Source organism: Eurytemora carolleeae, unplaced genomic scaffold (genome assembly GCF_000591075.1).
Source record: "Eurytemora carolleeae unplaced genomic scaffold, Eaff_2.0 scaffold138, whole genome shotgun sequence".
NCBI classification, from domain to species: Eukaryota; Metazoa; Arthropoda; class Copepoda; order Calanoida; family Temoridae; genus Eurytemora; species Eurytemora carolleeae.
Window position 1 is genome coordinate 83,325 of NW_019396046.1, and position 18,622 is coordinate 101,946.

Sequence of the window (18,622 nt, forward strand, 5' to 3'; positions counted from 1 at the left end):
AAAGTTCTTTTTTTTTAAAAAACAAATATTTATGTAACATGAAGAGTTTATGGGAATAGAATCAAAAAGAGTTAAAAGTTGAATTTTTAGTAAATACTTTCCACGCAGTGCGCACCCCTTTTATATTAGACATTTTTATGATTTTTTCATTGCTTCACACAACTTTGTGAAAGAAAAACAATTGTTAATTTTTGAGTTTAAATTTACCCCCAATCTATTAAATGCTCAAGAACATATAAATTAGGGCGACCCTAATATATATATATATTAATTGATTATAAATATATATATATATTTTGTCGAAATCAAATAACATTTTCTGGAAAAGGAAATCAGGAAAGAAGAATACATAAATCTTGTCAAAAATACAAATTTATTTTTAAAGTTATTTGAAAACTAATTTTAGGGAAACCAATAATAGAATTATCATCACGATTTTGCTGTTTTTTTAAATTGAGAATTTTAAATTTAAATTTGTTGACAATAAAAATGTCTATTAAATATGCCTACCTGTACACAACGAGGATTTAGGAACTTTTTAACAAAATTATGAAGTTGAGAGAATGCAACAGATTTCTTGCCACTACCCCACAGATACTTGCAGTACGCTAGACTCGCCTAAACAAATTAGTTTGAAATTTCTAAAAAAAATGTTTGATTATTTTTGGACAGTTCGGTTAAAAAAAGGTGCTCAGAGGTAATTTCCAGTGATCCTCTATTTCTAGAGTGGCATGTTCAATTCACAACGGTAAATTCAACAGCTTAATCTGATCAGGAATGAATGAGATATCAATGTTTTCAACTTTGAAAATCAATTAATCTGTGGTTTCAAAACAATTAACAACACTACCTGAGGTATAGATGTAGGTAGAGGAAGATCTAGGTTCAATGAAGGATCTACTCCAAGTATACTGACAAGAGCTTTATGACTGAGCTTGAGCCTGTTCTGTTTCCTGCATAGACTGGCGTATTTGAGCCAGGTTCTTTGATGGTCTACTGGCTCAAGGACCAGGGACCTCACCTACAATCAATCAATCAAAAAATGAATTGTTTTAGTGTCTCTGTTAGTCTGTTTGTTTGTTTGTTTGTATGTCTGATCATAACTCATGAAACCCTTGACCGATTTCCCTCAAATTTTGATAGGGAATTCGGTAGAACTACATGAATGTGTTTAGCTTGGTTTAAAAGTTCTAACATAAATAGGTCGACTTTTCAAGGGAAAATCCCAGGCAAAGCTGGGTTCCAACATAGTCTGCTCTAAAGTACAAATTCCCAAATTGGAAACTTCCCAAATGAACAATTTTTCAAGTGGCAACTACCCTAACGAACAATTTACAAAGTCTAAATGTTCATTTTCCAGGTTTCCTGACTACCCGAATGTACGCTTTTCCAAGGGTTAGAACTACCCTATTTTCCAAATTGCAACCACTCTGATGGACAACCGGTGGTAAATAACTTCCCAAGAGGCACCTCCCCAAAATGTACAATTTCCCATAAGAAACAACCACCTCATTGTGTTACTTTCAGGAAGAATTCTGACTTAATGAATCTGACTTTTAAGGACGCCCTAGACTAAATCATAATCTCACCATGACTATACTAAGATGAGATTGAAATAAGGGTTTACAGTTTGCAAAGGAAGCTATTCAAAATGATATAAGTTAACTGTACACTGTACAATGTACAGTGTACACTATACAGTACACTTTACATGTTCCATGCAGTGTACAGTTTACACTGTGTAAATTACAACAATACTAAAATATATCTTTATATCATCTATTTGATAAAAATTGTATTTAAAAAAAAAACAATAAAAAAGGAGAAAAAACCAGTGTGTTGAGTTGACCCACCTGGAGAATTCTTTGCCAGTCTTCCACAACACGCTGACAACCTTGTAGTCTACTCCACCACATCTCCCTGGATAGATAGATAAATAAGCTCAGCTCAGCTCAGCTCAGCTCAGCTCAGCTCAGCTCAGCTCAGCTCAGCTCAGCTCAGCTCAGCTCAGCTCAGCTCAGCTGTAAACGAAGAAGAATTGATAATACCTGATGGTTTGTCTTCGCTCTGGAACAAGTTTGTATTCCATAACCTCCTCCAACTCTGCCAACATCTGCACCTGTTATTAGGACTGTGTTAGCAGATGTTAAACATTATGGGTAATAGTACGTTAAATTGACTATTAATTAGTAAAAGGACGTTAAAATGTCATTTTTTACTATTAGGACGTTAAAATGGCATTTTTTAGAGTTATGGCGTTAAAATAACATTTTTAGTATTAAGACGTTAAAAAGGCATTTTTAGTATCAAGACGTTAAAATGTCATTTTTTAGTATTAAGACGTTAAAATGGCATTTTTTAGTATTAGAGCGTTAAAATGGCATTTTTTAGTATTAGAATGATAAATGTGATTTTTAGTATTAAGACGTTAAAATGGCATTTTTTAGTATCAGGGCGTTAAAATGGCATTTTTTAGTATTAGGACGTTAAAATGATAACAAGCACTGGTAATGATTTTTTACCTGAATCATTATAGGATAGGCGCGTTGATAGCTCTCAGCTGAAAGCGCAGTTAGCTCAGTATCCAACATATCCCTGGTCAAATCTATCAGCTGATGCGCATGCTCATACTCCTGATTATGCACACTCAAGACTGCGCGGTAAAACGCACCATCCTGGCTATCCCTAGGAAGTAGGGTTACAGCTTGTAGCATACTTGACCAATCCTTCTTCCCCCAAGCAGCATTACTTGACATGCGGGCCATACGCTGCCGTGTCTCGTCATTAACAGTGTCCCAGTGTGTGCGTGACAAACTATGAAGCTCGCTCCATTCTCCCAGCGCTTCCACGCATCTCATCTGTCCCAGCAGTATCTGGGGATCTATGGGTCCTTCAGAACTAGTTTCCTTTCGCTTATACGCTTCAAGTGCTTTATCCCATTCATGTAGCTTCTCATACCAGCGCTCTCGGACCTTCAGATCCCCCTGAAGATTGTTCTGTCCCCACTCCAGCAGTCCTGCAGCAGCTTCAGTCTGCCCCAACTTGTTGTTGATGGAGATCAGAGACTCCAGTACGGGAACACTGGGTTCCTTGTGGAACTCTGTTTCCTTGTAGTGAAGAGCCTTAGCATATGCTCTACACTTCATAGCCTGCTGTCCTAGTAGACTTGTGTCTAGGGGTAGTGGACCCTTGTCACAGTGTTCCATAAACTCTGCTAAGTTAAGAATAGTCTGAGTAATTTCTGGTAAGTCAGGAACTAGTAGAGCTTGTTCGAGACTGGCCATTAGCTCATCCTGCTGTCCTGCCTCTAGCTCCACCCAGCAGGAGACAAAGCTTGCATTGAATAGATCCCTGGCAAGCTGGGTATACTGCTGAGCTACCGTCCAGCAGGCCCGTAGGGCAGGACTCGGAGACTCCTTGAGGAGCTCAATTGAGAATCTTCGGTGCCACTCAATCCAGTCCTCTTTACTAACACGGGTACTTACAGTCCAAGCTCGCTTTAGGTTAATAGGAGATACCTTGTACTGTTTCTTGGAAGAACTAGCCTCAGGTGCCGGCATCTTAAGTGCATGGTTTGCCCGTTGCTTCTGAAACTTCAACAAAGTTTGGTCCTCTAGCTCAAAGGAAGATCCGCTTTTCAGCACACGAGCAGCAATGAGTTCATACTCTGAGTGTGAGATCCTATGCTTCTTGAGAACTTTGTCAATCATTGGGATGAAGATCTTAAACTTCTTCCCCAGTTGTAGAGCAAGGGAGGAGAGTGCTTCCATAGCAGCAGGACGGAGTTCAGGACAGTTGTCTATACACCGCACCAGGGGATGTATAATCCGTCCTAGATATTCATGAATTTCTTCCATCATCATTTCGTTAATTTATTTATACATGCATTCTACATTCCTTATGCATTTATTAATGCATTCATTCACACATTTCATCATCCCTTCATCCATTCATTTATCCTTCCTTACATTCAATCACCCTTATACCTGCATATTCTGAGAAGTCCAGGCTTGAAGAAAGATGATCAATGGCATCTAAGGATGCTTTTCTTACAGACCAGGGTACATCCAAGGAATCAAACAGGCGAACCATCGGTGGAAGGACAAGATGGATATAGTCGTCCAGGGTGGGACCGAAGTTGTTCAGGGCAGCCAACATCTTGTGTGTTACCTTCAAGCATCATGTACTATCAACTATCAAGGTTAGAAAAGGATGGAAAGAAAAAAAAACAATCGCTTAAAAATCTGATTATTATTTAACCTAAACCTATTCATTTTATGCCTAAAAGGGAATGCATGCATAATGTTAAGTGACCTTCCATGCAAAGATTCACAATGGTACCCTTGAAACCTTTATCTGATTAATAATATGGAAGATATTGTAGTTTTTCTAGATTTCAAAGTGTTTAATTCAAATCAAATCAAATCAAATCAGACGTTTATGGGTGTTCTAATTAATTCTTTTGTAGATATAAAATTAAAAATAATCAGTTTTCAAAATATATATTTTATCATGGATATTATTGGATATCTAATTTATACTTGATCAGAAAAAGCTTTTAAGGGTACCTTGTGAATCTGGCAAGGATCAAAGTTTCTTTAAATGATTCAATTTTGTAAGAAAGAACAGGAATTAAAAGTTCGTAATATATCGTGAATTAGAGTTCAAAATAACGTATTTTTTCTTCAATTTTTTATCTTTCCTTACCTCAATTTAGCTTTGCAGATTTTTTGGCAAGCTTTGAGGAGGAGAGGGGGGGGTTATCCATCAAAATGTATATCCTTCTTACCTGTCTATCTCTGCTACTGTCATGAGTGAGTACTCTGAGTATATGAGGGATAAGTTGGGGTAGATAAATTTTGAACTCAGACTGAAGAGCTATAGATATAGACTCCACTAGTAGGATTATAGTGGATTGCAGGGGGGAGTCAGCAGTCCAGAACTCCTAGATAGATAGATATAGACTCCACTAGTAGGATTATAGTGGATTGCAGGGGGGAGTCAGCAGTCCAGAACTCCTAGATAGATAGATATAGACTCCACTAGTAGGATTATAGTGGATTGCAAGGGGGAGTCAGAACTCCTAGATAGAAAGACAGATAGATAGATAGATAGATAGATAGATAGATAGATAGATAAATGTTGCAGTACCTTAATCATATCAAATATATCATCAAGATAGTTTCTAATATGCTGCTTCACTATTCCTATCAGGGAAGCCAACTGTTGGAACAAGAAATCTCTGTCAACAAAAAACATTTTTCAAAAGAATTTTTTTTCAAATCCACGAATTGAAATATTTTTTCAAATACTTAAAAAATGCATTGAAACTAAAAAAGAATTAGATAATTTTGGGGGGGAATTATCTATTTCCGCGAATAATCAGGGAATTGACTTTACCGAATATCTCTAACACGACATCTTTCACATTTACTTTCTTAAAACTCTCTCTTCTAAATTGTCCAACATGGAACTATATAAGAAAATTGTTCTTTACAATATGAAGAAAATGCCCCTTGACATGAAAAAGAAGACCCCCTGACCTGATTATGATGTTGATGAAGATTAGGATCCCTAATAATCCTCATCAATGTAGCAATAGCGACACTAGGATAGAACTCTTCTAAGGTGAGGGTAGCGTTAGACACCAACATCTCACTGGTTGACACCTCCTTATCCTTATCCTCCTCGCTGTTGATGGGGATGAGGGGGGCGTTCTCTGTCCCCTTGGTGTCTATCTGCCCGAGGTTGATCTTGTGCTTGTACGGGTCCAGAGCACCCAGTAGACCAAGCAGAGATATTGTCTGCTTACGGATCTGAGGACGTTGCTCGGTCCTGAAGTTGAAATGATTTAAAGGGATTTCAAATGACTCTTTAAATAAGGAAAGTTCTACTAATCGTAAAAGTGTCTACTTTAAAGTAATGCCAGAAAAAAGGTTTTATGACACTATCTATCTGGATTCTGTATTGGCGGCCAAGTTCTAGCTTTTCTTAGCTGTAGAAATTAACATGTTTTCTAAAATCACAAATCCTTGATATTTCAAATTTGCTTTAACTAAGCTCAACCAAAATAATGGAAAATGATATATCTGTGAATTTTTAACAAAAGAATAATTTTTCTAAAAATGGCGGACGTCTTTTTTCTGTACCTCAAGAAATTTAGTAGATCAACTAGAAGCTGGGGATGCTTGTTGTAAGGTTCAACAACACATCCTAAATAAGAGGGAGTCTATCAATCAACAAAAAAACAAAAAAACCAACCAACCAACCAACCAACCAACCAACCAACCAACCAACCAACCAACCAACCAACCAACCAACCAACCAACCAACCAACAACTAACCAACCAAACGAACAATAGTGGAGTATTTATTACATGCAAGAATAACAGAACATAAGTGGAGTATAACATACAAGGATAACAGAACAGAAGTGGAGTATAACATACAAGAATAACAGAACAGAAGTGGAGAGTATATTATACAAGAATAACAGAACAGAAGTGGAGTATAACATACAAAGATAACAGAACAGAAGTGGAGTATATAACATACAAGGATAACAGAACAGCAGAGGAGAATATAACGTACGAGGATAACAGCACAGCAGAGGAGTATATACAAGGATAACAGAACAGAAGTGGAGTTAAACATACAAGGATAACAGAACAGGAGTGGAGTATATAATATACAAGGATAACGGAACAGCAGAGGAGTATAAAACGTATAAGGATAACAGTACAGCAGAGGAGTATATAACATACAAGGATAACAGAACAGGAGTGGAGTATATAACATACAAGGATAACAGAACAGCAGAGGAATATATAACACTAGCTTGGGAACCCAGCCGCCCAGCGCTGCCCAGGTTACTCATAGTTACTCCCGCCGTTTACCCGCATTTGAACGATTTTACCGGGAAACAAAATCTTTGCTAGTAAAGTCGACCCATACAACTTAGAATCTTAAAACTAAGCTAAGAACATTCCCGTGGGTATCCTGAGTTCCCCAATCTAAGGCCAATCGGTCCAGGGGTTCCTGAGTTCTGATCGGACAAACAAACAAACGAACAAACAAACAAAAGACCCAAACAGAATACAAGGATAACAGAACAGAAGTGGAGGTAAACATACAAGGATAACAGAACAGTAGTGGAGTATAACATACTAGGACAGCAGACCTGTGCTCTCGACTAACTGAGACAGGGTCCAAAGAGAGAGTTCCCTCTTTTGAGATGAAGAAGCATCAGTGAGGAACTCCAGAAGGATCGGGAGCAGTTCGTCAACATATCCTCGCATAGTAGTTCCACCAACCTAAACAAAACAATTATCAAAATAAACATTAAAACATAAAAATGCAATTAATTTTAATAACAATTTTTGTAAAAAGTAAATAATATGTACATTGTACACACGATTAAAGTGTCAGCTACTAATATGATATTGTTAAAATCTTCTTATTAGTAGAATGGTAAATCAGGTTTCTACTTAAAAATTTACCAATAGGAAAAAAAAATTGAAATTGTGTTTGGAGTAAGAAAATATCAAAAGAACTGTTGATGAACAGGATTATTAATCCTACCGGAGCAAGATCTCCAATAGCTCGGAGAACAGAGGCAACCACCATAGGATTCTGATCCGTTCCGCGGAGCTTTGGGATCAATACTTTCAGAATAGGATCCACATACGGTCTTATCAACCTAGGAAACACTAATTAGAAAAACAAAATTAAGTCATAATTTCAAACTAAAAACTAAGTCAAAATATAACTTAACAGAATTAAAGGAACAGAAGAGATTCAGTAAAAAAATACAGGGTGTCTCAATAAACATGGGAATTGGCTTTTGTAGTCTTCCTTTTCTATTTCTTCAAGATTAACTGAAATAGTGAACAATTCAACAATTTTGCTTTTATTTAATAAATTGAAGACTGGACAAATTTCTTAATATGATAAACAACATTTGGAAATCCCCAGAGTTGTAAACATAAGTGTTAAAAGTTTTGTTTTAATGGAATACTGATACCATTTATTCACGAAAAATAGAAAATAGATAAAAAAGAAGTTTTCAATTAATTCCCTTGTTTTTTGACAGAGCCTGTAAAAGAGCATTTTAGTTGACAGGAAAAACAAAGCAATAATAATAACTCTTTGGATAAATTATACATTTCAAAGAATGTATAGACACAGAAATTCTTCTGGATACATTTTAGGGCTCCATCTTTCAGTACAAGCGTGTCTCAGAATAGTCTAGTGATCTATCTGACGAATGCTTTCATTCTCCCTCAATTACGAAAACCAATTTGCTAAAATTCCTTTTACTATTTCCAATTTTAGGATTTATGAAAAATCTATTTTAATTGTTGACTGTCACTTAATTTAACTCGTTTTCATCGATAAAATAAATAAAATAAAACCTAAATTAAAACACAGAATTATGGGAATAGAAGAAATAAAGCAGTTGTGAACGCTTTCTAAATTACTCTTCTGAAAACCCTGTAAAAATTAAGAAGAAGCAAATTTGCAAATTTTTCGACTTAAGTGTAAACATTACAAATCCAAATATCAACATTTTTCAAATTTAAAAGTATGAATTGAATTTACTTTGGAGCATTAGCAACAAGGTGTCCCAGAAGTTTTGAGGCCTGTTCCTTGTTTCTTCCCAGTCCTGAGTGTTCCAGATCAATCAGAAGCTGGATCAAAGTTTTCCTAATCAATTAATCAAATAAAACAATCAATCAGAATTTGGATCAAGGTCTAAGAAACTGAGACTGTCAAGAACACAGTATCTAATATCTCCGTCTCCGTCAGTTATACCAACTAAACACCATCATTATACATCATTCCTTTTAGCCCGTGGAATTAAAAACAAATTTAATTTTTTAGTATTCCTGGGTTCCCTCAAAAAAATTCAGTCCATTCGGTTCAGCCGTTTGGCCGGCTGTAGGGAACATACGAATGTCTTGTTTTATTATATATATAGATTTGTTAATTTAAACAAATTAAATGTTTGTATAAAATTCTGGAGGGCCAGCCAATCATAACAACCAGGAATGGTTAGGCTATAGCAACCCTGGGTAATAATTTTTTATTTATAAATTATGATATTCAAAATGTATCTATTTATTGTGATTTTAGCCGAAAAATATATATCGATCTGTCTATGGGCCTTTTTCTTGTAAGAATTTTAGCTTTTAAATGATAATTTCAATTCACCACTTCATAAAAATTATTTTGCAAAAAAAATGTTTTTCAAATTGTTTTCATGGATTTAATTTTTATCGGCCTTTTTTCTTGGCAAACTTTTTTAAATTCGCCATAAACCTTCCCTGCATAAAACAAAATATATATATATATATATATATAAAGTATAAAGTGTAAAGTATTCGGAAGAATGCATAGCATGAAACATAATGTTGATACAATAAAACTTCAAATCATGTTTTGAATACTTATTTTCTTATATATATAGAGAGAGAGATTAACCATTGCTTCCTTCAATAAGGAGTTTTTGAAAACAAATATCTTGACTAGATGTGAATTAGAGGAAGATCCGGGGGGGGGGGGGATTAGGAAATGCCGCAATCTAATCCCATTAGAGGGAACCCGTACAATGGAACCCACAGACCTCAAATAATTGAGGTATTATCCCTCTTAAACTGAAATTGAAACATTAACTTTAATTACCCTAAAGCTAAATAATATCCCCAGGCATCCTGAAATTGGAGAAATAGTGACCCCCCCCCCTATCCCTAACTAATATTGATGTATATATGTCCCTATGAGAAGTTTGGCCAAAACCTCGTTGATCGTTGAAATCACTGTGGGAGACTTCTTCCCGGCCAGTCCATTTAACGCAGATCTTAAAGAGAATGATTACAATTTTAAAAAGAGATTAAAGGATGAACCATGGTGTAAAAAAAGAATATATTGATTAATTTAAATGTAAAAGCTGATTAAGGGGACTGTCGTTACAATTCTAAGTGACCCTCTATTTAAAAAGATAAACAGCAATTCTGTTTTAATAAAATCAATAATTTCGAAGATATCGTCGTTTCTTTAGCTCTAGCAAAACACTTAAATAGAGAAACCACAGTTGAAAATAATCAATTTTCATTGAGTCATGTATATCTTCTGCATTCTTGATCATTAAAAGCTTTTACGGGTCCTTTTCTGGATGGAACATGTCACTCTGTAGATGATGGGATAAAAAAATACTGTCGTAAAGAACGACGTTTTTCGTTAATTTTGAAAAATATCGGTTTCGTCTGTTTCATGAACTATAATTTTTCTTCCATTTCCGAAAACATTGCTATTGGCCGACTTCGGCAAACATCGGTATTAGTTGATTTTGGAAAATGTGTAATCTAATCTAATCTAATCTAACCTAAGAAGAGAGGAACAGGTTCTAACAGCTTCTAATCTAATTTCTTTCTCCTCAGAGTGTAGATAGGTGTCAGCACAATGTCTCACAAACTAAATAATAATTGTTTGATTTATGGTTAAAAATCTATTTGGTCTAAATCTTTAAAATGTTTTAGGATACATACATAAAGGTTTGTTTATTAAGGTTAGATACTGATCTTCAATGTACTATATAGTTTCGTCTTCATAGCAGTGGACACTCAAAACCCTCATATGACATAACTAATTGTCGGAAAATGAAGTGGTATCCTTGCTTGTGAGAGGGGGCGGGGGAGAGGAGCTATTTTCTCCGCTTGCTCTTGTCAGAGAAAATTCTTCCCTCTCTCACCATCAACGTTGTCATTCATCTTCCGCCAATAATCAGCTACGTCGTATGAGGATTTTGAGTGTCCTTTGCTATGAAGACGACATTTGCTGTACATTGGAGCGCATCCAGGGAATCTAAACTTTAAAAAACAACTTTGATACAGGGTTACCCACAAAAAAACTATTTGAAGCGAAATTTTTTGAATGATTCAGTCAAGAAAAAAAACAGGAAATGAAAAAAAATTAAGTTAATTCCGTGAAGTCGTCTCATAAGTCTCATCCTTTGTGGGTACCTAGTGATTGGTTAAGGCACACACCTGTAAGAGAGAATGGGCCTCAAAGTCGAATGATCCGAGTGTTCTAAGCCCAAGGACAACTTTCTGTGAATCAGGTGGCTCTGAATTAGAGTTTTTTTAGTGTCGTGTGCGATTCTTTTGTCTGAGTCTAAATCTAATAAATTTGAGCCGCATCTAAATTCCACCAAAAACCGGTTTCAATTGAGCGCCGGCTTAATTCATGAAACATTGAGTACACCTTTTTTAAGTGGAACCAACCATTTTTAAGCCAAGGCTCAAATTCTTTAAATTCGGCCTCGGATCAAGGATGCATGAATTGTCCTTGCTTATCTCGCTGAAAATTGATAAAAGAAATCATCAAAAAATAACACTTTTTCTGACAGAAAAACAACGGTATCGCCCTCATTTTGGCTCATTGCAAAAACTTTCTTTCGCAAAATTTCGCTAAAATAGTTTTTTCAAAAGGAAGCAAAAACGAAGCGGAACTTTGCAAAAAACCAACAAATTCTGCAACAATCGTTTTTCATCGGTTTTGCAATTCTTGAAATAAGGAACCACTTTAAACTACGTCGACAGTTAAAATTCAAAATATTTTTATTGTTTACAAATAAAATCTTAAAGCTTGTATCATTATACTAACTTACCAATATTAAGCTGGGTTGGAGCAATCCTATGTTTAGGGGTTCCTGAAATGGAACACATATAGGAATGATGGAATGCATTTATGGATGACAAAATTCAAATATGGATGTATGAATGAATATATGGAATTACGGAATGCATATACAAATGGCGGAATGCATATATGGATGACGAAATGCATATATTGATGACGGAATGCAAAAACAGATGGCGAAATGTTTTTATGGATGACAGAATGTAATTATGTATGACAGAATGTATATGCACCTGGATCACGGAATGCACACATGGATGACGGAATATCTAAACACATGGACGACGAAATATCTTAACACATGGATCACGGAATATCTAAACGACATGAACGACGGAATATCTAAACACATGGATGACGGAATATCTAAACACATGGACGACGAACTGCATGTATGAATGACGGAAAGCAAATACGTATAACGGAATACCTGGATGACGGAATGTATACCTGGATGAGGGAATTTATACCTGAATAACGGAATGTATACCTGGATGACGGAATGGCTGCTGCATCAGTATGATGGAGAGGATCTTGAGAAGACCATCCGCAATCTCCTTCTTTAGGGCAGGGATATTCAATGACAGCTCCCGGAGAGCAGCTGTTACTGCCGGTGACAGACCTAGACAGACAGACATGATTTTCGATTTGTAAGTTAAAAATAAAGTATTGGATTTTTATTCCCTCTATTGGATATATTTAAAGGGATTGTCTCTTTAAATCTTAACGAGACCCTCCAAACATGCACGCAAGATTCACAACGGTACCCTTTAAACTTTAATCTGATCAATAATGTGAAAAACATCATAATATCTTGTAGTGTTTATTTCTCATAATTTTCTTCGTTGTAGCAAGAACCGCAAGTCACTTTGGTAGAGAACCCACACTTTAAAATGATAAATTTTCTTAAAGGGAAATCATGTGTATCTCATCTATTCTTGACAAGACAAAGGTTTTTATGGTACTGTTGTAAATCGTTTGTCACATGTCACATGCCACTTGTACTTGTCACAAGTCACTTGTCACATAATAAAGGGTCACTTATAACAACTTTTACGTCCCTTTAAACTTTCATTTCTTATCCCTAATAAGGCTTCAAAAACCATTCCTTATAAAATGAATTTTTTTGAAAAATGGGGGGGGGTGCTTCTGTGTATTTCATAAATATATATTACTAGCTTGGGAAACCAGCGTTGCCAAGGTGACTGATAGTTACTTCCGCCGTTTACCCGCACTTGGTTTATTTAACCGGGAAACTAAATTTTTGCTACTAAAATCGACTTGACTCTCAATATCAAGCTAAGAACCTTCCCGTGGTTCTCCCGACTTCCCCAATAAAAATTTGAGGCAAATTGGTCCATGGGTTCTGAGTTATGATCGGACAAACAAACAGACAAAACAGATTACTACTTTAATATATACTAGGCTTCTATTTCAATTGAGAACATTTTCTCTTTTATAAATTGTAAAACAATGACAAAAAAGTTCGCGGATTTTATAAAAAAAAGTTATGGAATTTTAATATTTAATGAAAATCAAATTTTGTTGGAGGCTAATTTCTGAAAATTTAATTATCCATAAGACTTCTCTGGGGTCATGTGAGGTCCCACAACAAAAATTGGGATAGATCGGTTTAGACGTGTTGACTATTTTATTGGATACAACTGACAGCCAGACAGACAGACAGACAGACAGACACAGACAGACAAGACGGACAGAAAGAAAACATATAGATTACCGACAGCAAGCATACTATCCAACATATTCCTCATCTCCTCCCGTATACTTCCCTTTACAGCTCTAGTAATAACAATAATGATAATAATAATGATAAGTACAGGGTGTCCATATAATTCGGACAATTTTTAAACAACTATTTCTCTGCAATTTTTTCAATTTTTACAGTCTGTAAACAGATTTGAGCAAGTGTAATATGAACGTTATGCAATATAACAAAATATTCGCAACATGCATTGCAGAAAACAAAACAGATTCAGTTTTCCTATACACCAGTTTAGGAGAACTAATTTTGCACGAAGATTACCAAGGTCGAGTGTAACACCCGAGTTTCTAAAATTTGTCAATATCTTCTTTCGTTGAAGAGTTATTACTCTTCAACGTCAACGCGGCCGAAATACTTCTGAGAGTTTTAGTCAATTTTCGCACAAGGGCGAAATTGTGCATTTAAGAAAATGGCGGTCATTTTTAAATTTTAACACTTGTTAAAGAAACAAAGTGTATTCAGTTATAAAACAAAACGTTCATATTTTGATACTCAAACTTTTTTTTCCACATTGGAAAATATTTAACGATAACAAAGTTAAAACAATTTAAAAATTAGCAAGATTATAAGGACACCCTGTATAATAAACATAACAATTAATAAAACTTAACTGTAAAAACTAAATTTTATGTCCAAAATGGAAATTAAACTAATAGTAAAGATCTACAAAGACTGCAGGATCAAGAATAGTGTTTACTACCTGGATAGTAAAGATATACAAGCAAAGACTGCAGGATCAAGAATAGTTGATCTTTTCTTCATAGGAGAATCTTTCTGCGGTAATATACTCCTGAAAAAGAAATGTAGACGTAATTTAAAGTTACCCTCCATTTAGAGAGTGTCATGTTCGATTCACAACGAAACCATGAAAAGCTTGGTATCAAATCAAATCAAATCAAATCATAAGTTGCAGGGATTGGAGTGGATTGGAGTTTCAAGTCCTCCCCATTCCTGATTTTTCAGCCCGGCCTTCCGTTTATATGAAAGATGTATGATAAAATTTTACAAAAATAAAAACTTTTAAACACAATTTTATTTAATTTGATCATTCACAAACCTTCCCTGGGGTCACGTGAGGTCCCACGCAAAATTAGGCCCGATCGGTTCAGCCGTTTTGACGTTTATTAGATACAAACAAACAAACAGACAGACAGACAAGCTAAATTTATATATAATGAGTGTCTTAAAAATATCTTAATTTATCAATATTTTTATATAGTGCATATATTTACAAACACCGAAGCGTACTTAGAACATTTCTGAGATATACCTCAATATTTTTATATAAGTATCTAATATGAATACCTGAGTGTATTTAGAATATCTCTAAGATATATCTCGATATCTCTACCGGAAGCAACAGCTATCAACCCGAGAGATAGTAACGCTGTATACCGATCTCTGAAATCCCGACTCTAAAATTAACAAAGTTATGTAAAGATCTTTATTATAAAATAACGATTACCTGACCCAAAAGTTCCAGTTTTTAAACTAAACTATATTTCTAAATTATCAGCTTCAATTTAAATGGATGAATACAATTTTTACCAATTTATTACAAGCTAAGAACATTCCAATGATTTCACCAATCAAAATTTGAATCAAGTTGGTGAGGAGATACATGAGTTATGATCGGATACATACAACTGAATAAACAGACAGGTAAACAAACATAAATTACTATTTTAATAAATATTTCAGGAGAGTTGAACGAACGAATAGATGAATCAATAAAACTGTGGAAGAGGAAGACGACTGTTCGACTCAGGTTATGAGTTTAAATAAACTGAATGAACATAAAACACAGGTATTGTACATAGACCCCTTTAAGTAGGTTAATTTTCAACCTATGGGTTAAACTATTTGCTTTACAACAACATCGACTAATGAAATCTCGTCTCCCTTATCCACAGATTAATGGGTTTCAATGTTAATCGCAGGATTTGAATAATATAGATGAATCAATATGTTTAATGTTGAATCTCTGTTGGTGTGTATGTCCGATCATAACTCATACACCCCTGGACAGATTTGCCTGGGGAACTCGGAAGAACCACGAGAATGTTCTTAGCTTGGTTTTGATGTTCTAAGTTGAGTGGGGCCTATTTTTATAGGAAAAATAGCTAAAATCGCAATTAACGACCAAGCGCGGGTAAACGGCGGGAGTAGCTATGATTACTCTGGGCAACGCTTGGTTCCCAAACTAGTGTTAAATAAAATGAAATAAATAAATAAAATAATAAATATTTGTTTACTAACATGTAAACATCTGTTGATGTACTGCATGCTCTCTTTGAGATGATACTTGACGAACTTCTCCTTGTTGGCGGCAGCCAGCTTAGGGAGCAGAGGGATTAATGCGTTCTAGAGGGGCATCAAGTCAAGCCTTTTTCAAGTGTTTTCTGGGGTATAAATTAATAAATAACTTTGGCATGAACTAGTCCAGGTGACTGTTCGTGTGCAGTGGAAAGGTGACTGTTAGTGTGCAGTGGAAAGGTGACTGTTAGTGTACAGTGGAAAGGTAACTGTTAGTGTGCAGTGGAAAGGTAAATGTTAGTGTGCAGTGGAAAGGTGACTGTTAGTGTGCAGTGGAAAGGTGACTGTTAGTGTGCAGTGGAAAGGTGACTGTTAGTGTGCAGTGGAAAGGTGACTGTTAGTGTTCTATAGAAAGTTGACTATTGGTGTGCAGTGGAAAGGTGGCTGTTAGTGTGCAGTGGAAAGGTGACTGTCAGTGTGCAGTGGAAAGGTGACTGTAAGTGTGCAGTGGAAAGGTGACTGTTAGTGTGCAGTGGAAAGGTGACTGTTAGTGTACAGTGGAAAGGTAAGTGCTAAATAAATTTCCGTCCTTTACCGGTTATTTTTGAAGGGGACTCGACCTTGACCTTAAATTACCTTGACCTTAAATAACCTTGACCTTAAATAACCTTTACTTTAAATAACCTCGACCTTAGATAACCTTGATCTTAAATAACCTTGATCTTAAATAACCTTGACCTTAAATAACCTTGACCTTAAATAACCTTGAACTTTAGAAATATTGACCTAAAATCAAATTGCCCTAAATGACCTTGACCGGACTAGATTTGATGCCTGAACATGAGGATTCTTGCAAAGCTGTGCATTCCTGGAGATATTGAATACAGCCTCACAAATTTCATCATACTTCTCCTGAAGACAAGTTAAAAAATAAAAAAGGATTCATAAAGTACAAGAGAGGATTCTGTGAATGATTAAAAAAGAAAAGCATCAAGTATTTCGAACGGGGGTTTAAAGGGACTGTAAGTGAAAATTCCAGAGACCCTGCAGGTAAAGATGACAATGTCCGATTCAAAACGGTACCCTTGAACCTTCTGATCAAAAATGTGTTTACAAAAAAATAAACATTGATATTTAATTCACACTTAATCAGACAAATCGTTAAAAAGTAACGTTGTGAATCGGGTATGACATCTTTACATGGAGGGTCACTTTAAAAAACGCTTAGAGTCCCTTTAAAGGGAGTGTTAGCGAAAAATGAAAGGGGGTATAGGCTTACGGCGAAAAATAAACGCCTTTGATCGCTACTAATCTTACTTCTATTTGTTGCGTTTAAAAGGAGAAAATTGTTAAAAACGACTCATACCGAAGGACGTAGCGTCCATACAAATTCAGAAAGTTGCAACATTCAACTCGGATCGTAAAATAATCAATTTAATTCCAAACAAATCATTCATCGTTAATTTTTCGACACATTCGTATATATAGTTATTATTTCATAATTTTTCTTATTTTTTATGATCTGATAGTTACTTTTGAAAACATTTATTCCTGTTTGGAGGATTTTTGATAATGGAGACGACATTTTCATATTTTCCAGGAATGTTCGAATATCCAGCGCCAGCAAAATATTACTTATAAAAAACGAAATCAAAAAGATTATGAAATATTAACTAAATACGAATGCGTCGAAAAATAATCGATGACTATTGTTTGTAATATCTGAATGATTTGTTTGGAATTAAATTTATTTTTTTATGATTCGAATTGTAGACGCAACAGATAGAAGTAAGATTAGTAGCGATCAAAAGCGCTTATTTTTCGCAGTAAGCCTATACCCACTTTCATTTTTCGCGAACACTCCGTTAAAAAAGTAAAATAAATTATTTTTAGGGACAAATAAACAGGGGCATATATAATTTGGGGGGTAATACATTTTAAACCACACCTGGAGTAATGTTTTACAGATAGCGGACTCGAATATAGGTTCTCTGCCCACAGGAACAGTTCCAAACCAGTTAAATGGAATTGTTGTAACACCGCCAGCAGCTCGCTTAGAACCTTAGATATGTACAGGGCTACTCACAAAGAATGAAACTTCAGAGACGACTGTTCGGAATTTAATTAAGATTTATAGTATCCTTCACATGTAAACTTGTTTCTATCTTTGCCAGATCATTTAATGTACCTTTTAAAAAAATCTAAATTGAACCTTTAGATCGTCGTTAAAGTTTCAACTTTTGTGGGTAAACTTGGCTTAATAAATGTTTTACAATGTGTCCCCCCCCCCCCCTCCAAAATAAAAAAGCAGAGACAGTCATGATTTTTTATTTATGGTGTAAAGTCCTTCTCCGAATTTTGCTGATAAGACACTCGACCCCGCAGTACCCATCTCATTACTAATAATAAAATCTGCTTTTTCTATTAAAATTGATTTTTTGCTTGAAAATTGAGATGAACAATTACAAAAAACCGATTCACGACAAAAAGAGATTTTAAAAACCTTACCTGCAATTTGCTTATATTGTTTCTTAACTGTGTTGAGCGTGAAGTACGATTCCTAGATGTTTGAAAACATTTCAAACATTTCATCAGTTTCTTTAAAGCTATAAAACAAACTGACTATATAATAAGTTATTAAAACTGACTGAAAGAGTTTGTATATGTGATTTCAAATGATACATCATTTCATGGAGTTACATACTCGATTCACAATGGTACCCTTTAAACCTTTGTCAAAGCATAAAGATAAAGATATCCGTGTTTTTCTATCTGAAAATTTATCATTTCTAATTGATAATTTGATTTATTAATAATAGGCAATGAATTAAATGAATTAAATGAATTAAATGGCGAAGGTACCGTTGTGAATCAGAGATGAAA

General features: G+C 35.2%; 1 protein-coding gene across 1 annotated transcript in view; it reads right to left on the bottom strand.

The window, feature by feature from the left end:
• Nucleotides 1-18,622, bottom strand: part of LOC111702618 (serine/threonine-protein kinase mTOR-like) — a 43,273-nt gene that overhangs the window by 15,890 nt on the left and 8,761 nt on the right. The window contains 26 exon segments of the mRNA XM_023474375.1: nucleotides 511-618; nucleotides 851-1,021; nucleotides 1,854-1,920; nucleotides 2,049-2,119; nucleotides 2,523-3,832; nucleotides 3,987-4,170; nucleotides 4,790-4,945; nucleotides 5,152-5,242; nucleotides 5,536-5,835; nucleotides 6,150-6,213; nucleotides 7,181-7,313; nucleotides 7,582-7,699; nucleotides 8,602-8,713; nucleotides 8,716-8,817; nucleotides 9,777-9,859; nucleotides 10,385-10,473; nucleotides 11,046-11,125; nucleotides 11,669-11,710; nucleotides 12,191-12,322; nucleotides 13,439-13,500; nucleotides 14,184-14,273; nucleotides 14,789-14,898; nucleotides 15,743-15,847; nucleotides 16,574-16,651; nucleotides 17,688-17,800; nucleotides 18,248-18,299. Coding sequence (XP_023330143.1) covers nucleotides 511-618; nucleotides 851-1,021; nucleotides 1,854-1,920; nucleotides 2,049-2,119; nucleotides 2,523-3,832; nucleotides 3,987-4,170; nucleotides 4,790-4,945; nucleotides 5,152-5,242; nucleotides 5,536-5,835; nucleotides 6,150-6,213; nucleotides 7,181-7,313; nucleotides 7,582-7,699; nucleotides 8,602-8,713; nucleotides 8,716-8,817; nucleotides 9,777-9,859; nucleotides 10,385-10,473; nucleotides 11,046-11,125; nucleotides 11,669-11,710; nucleotides 12,191-12,322; nucleotides 13,439-13,500; nucleotides 14,184-14,273; nucleotides 14,789-14,898; nucleotides 15,743-15,847; nucleotides 16,574-16,651; nucleotides 17,688-17,800; nucleotides 18,248-18,299 — 4,023 coding nt within the window.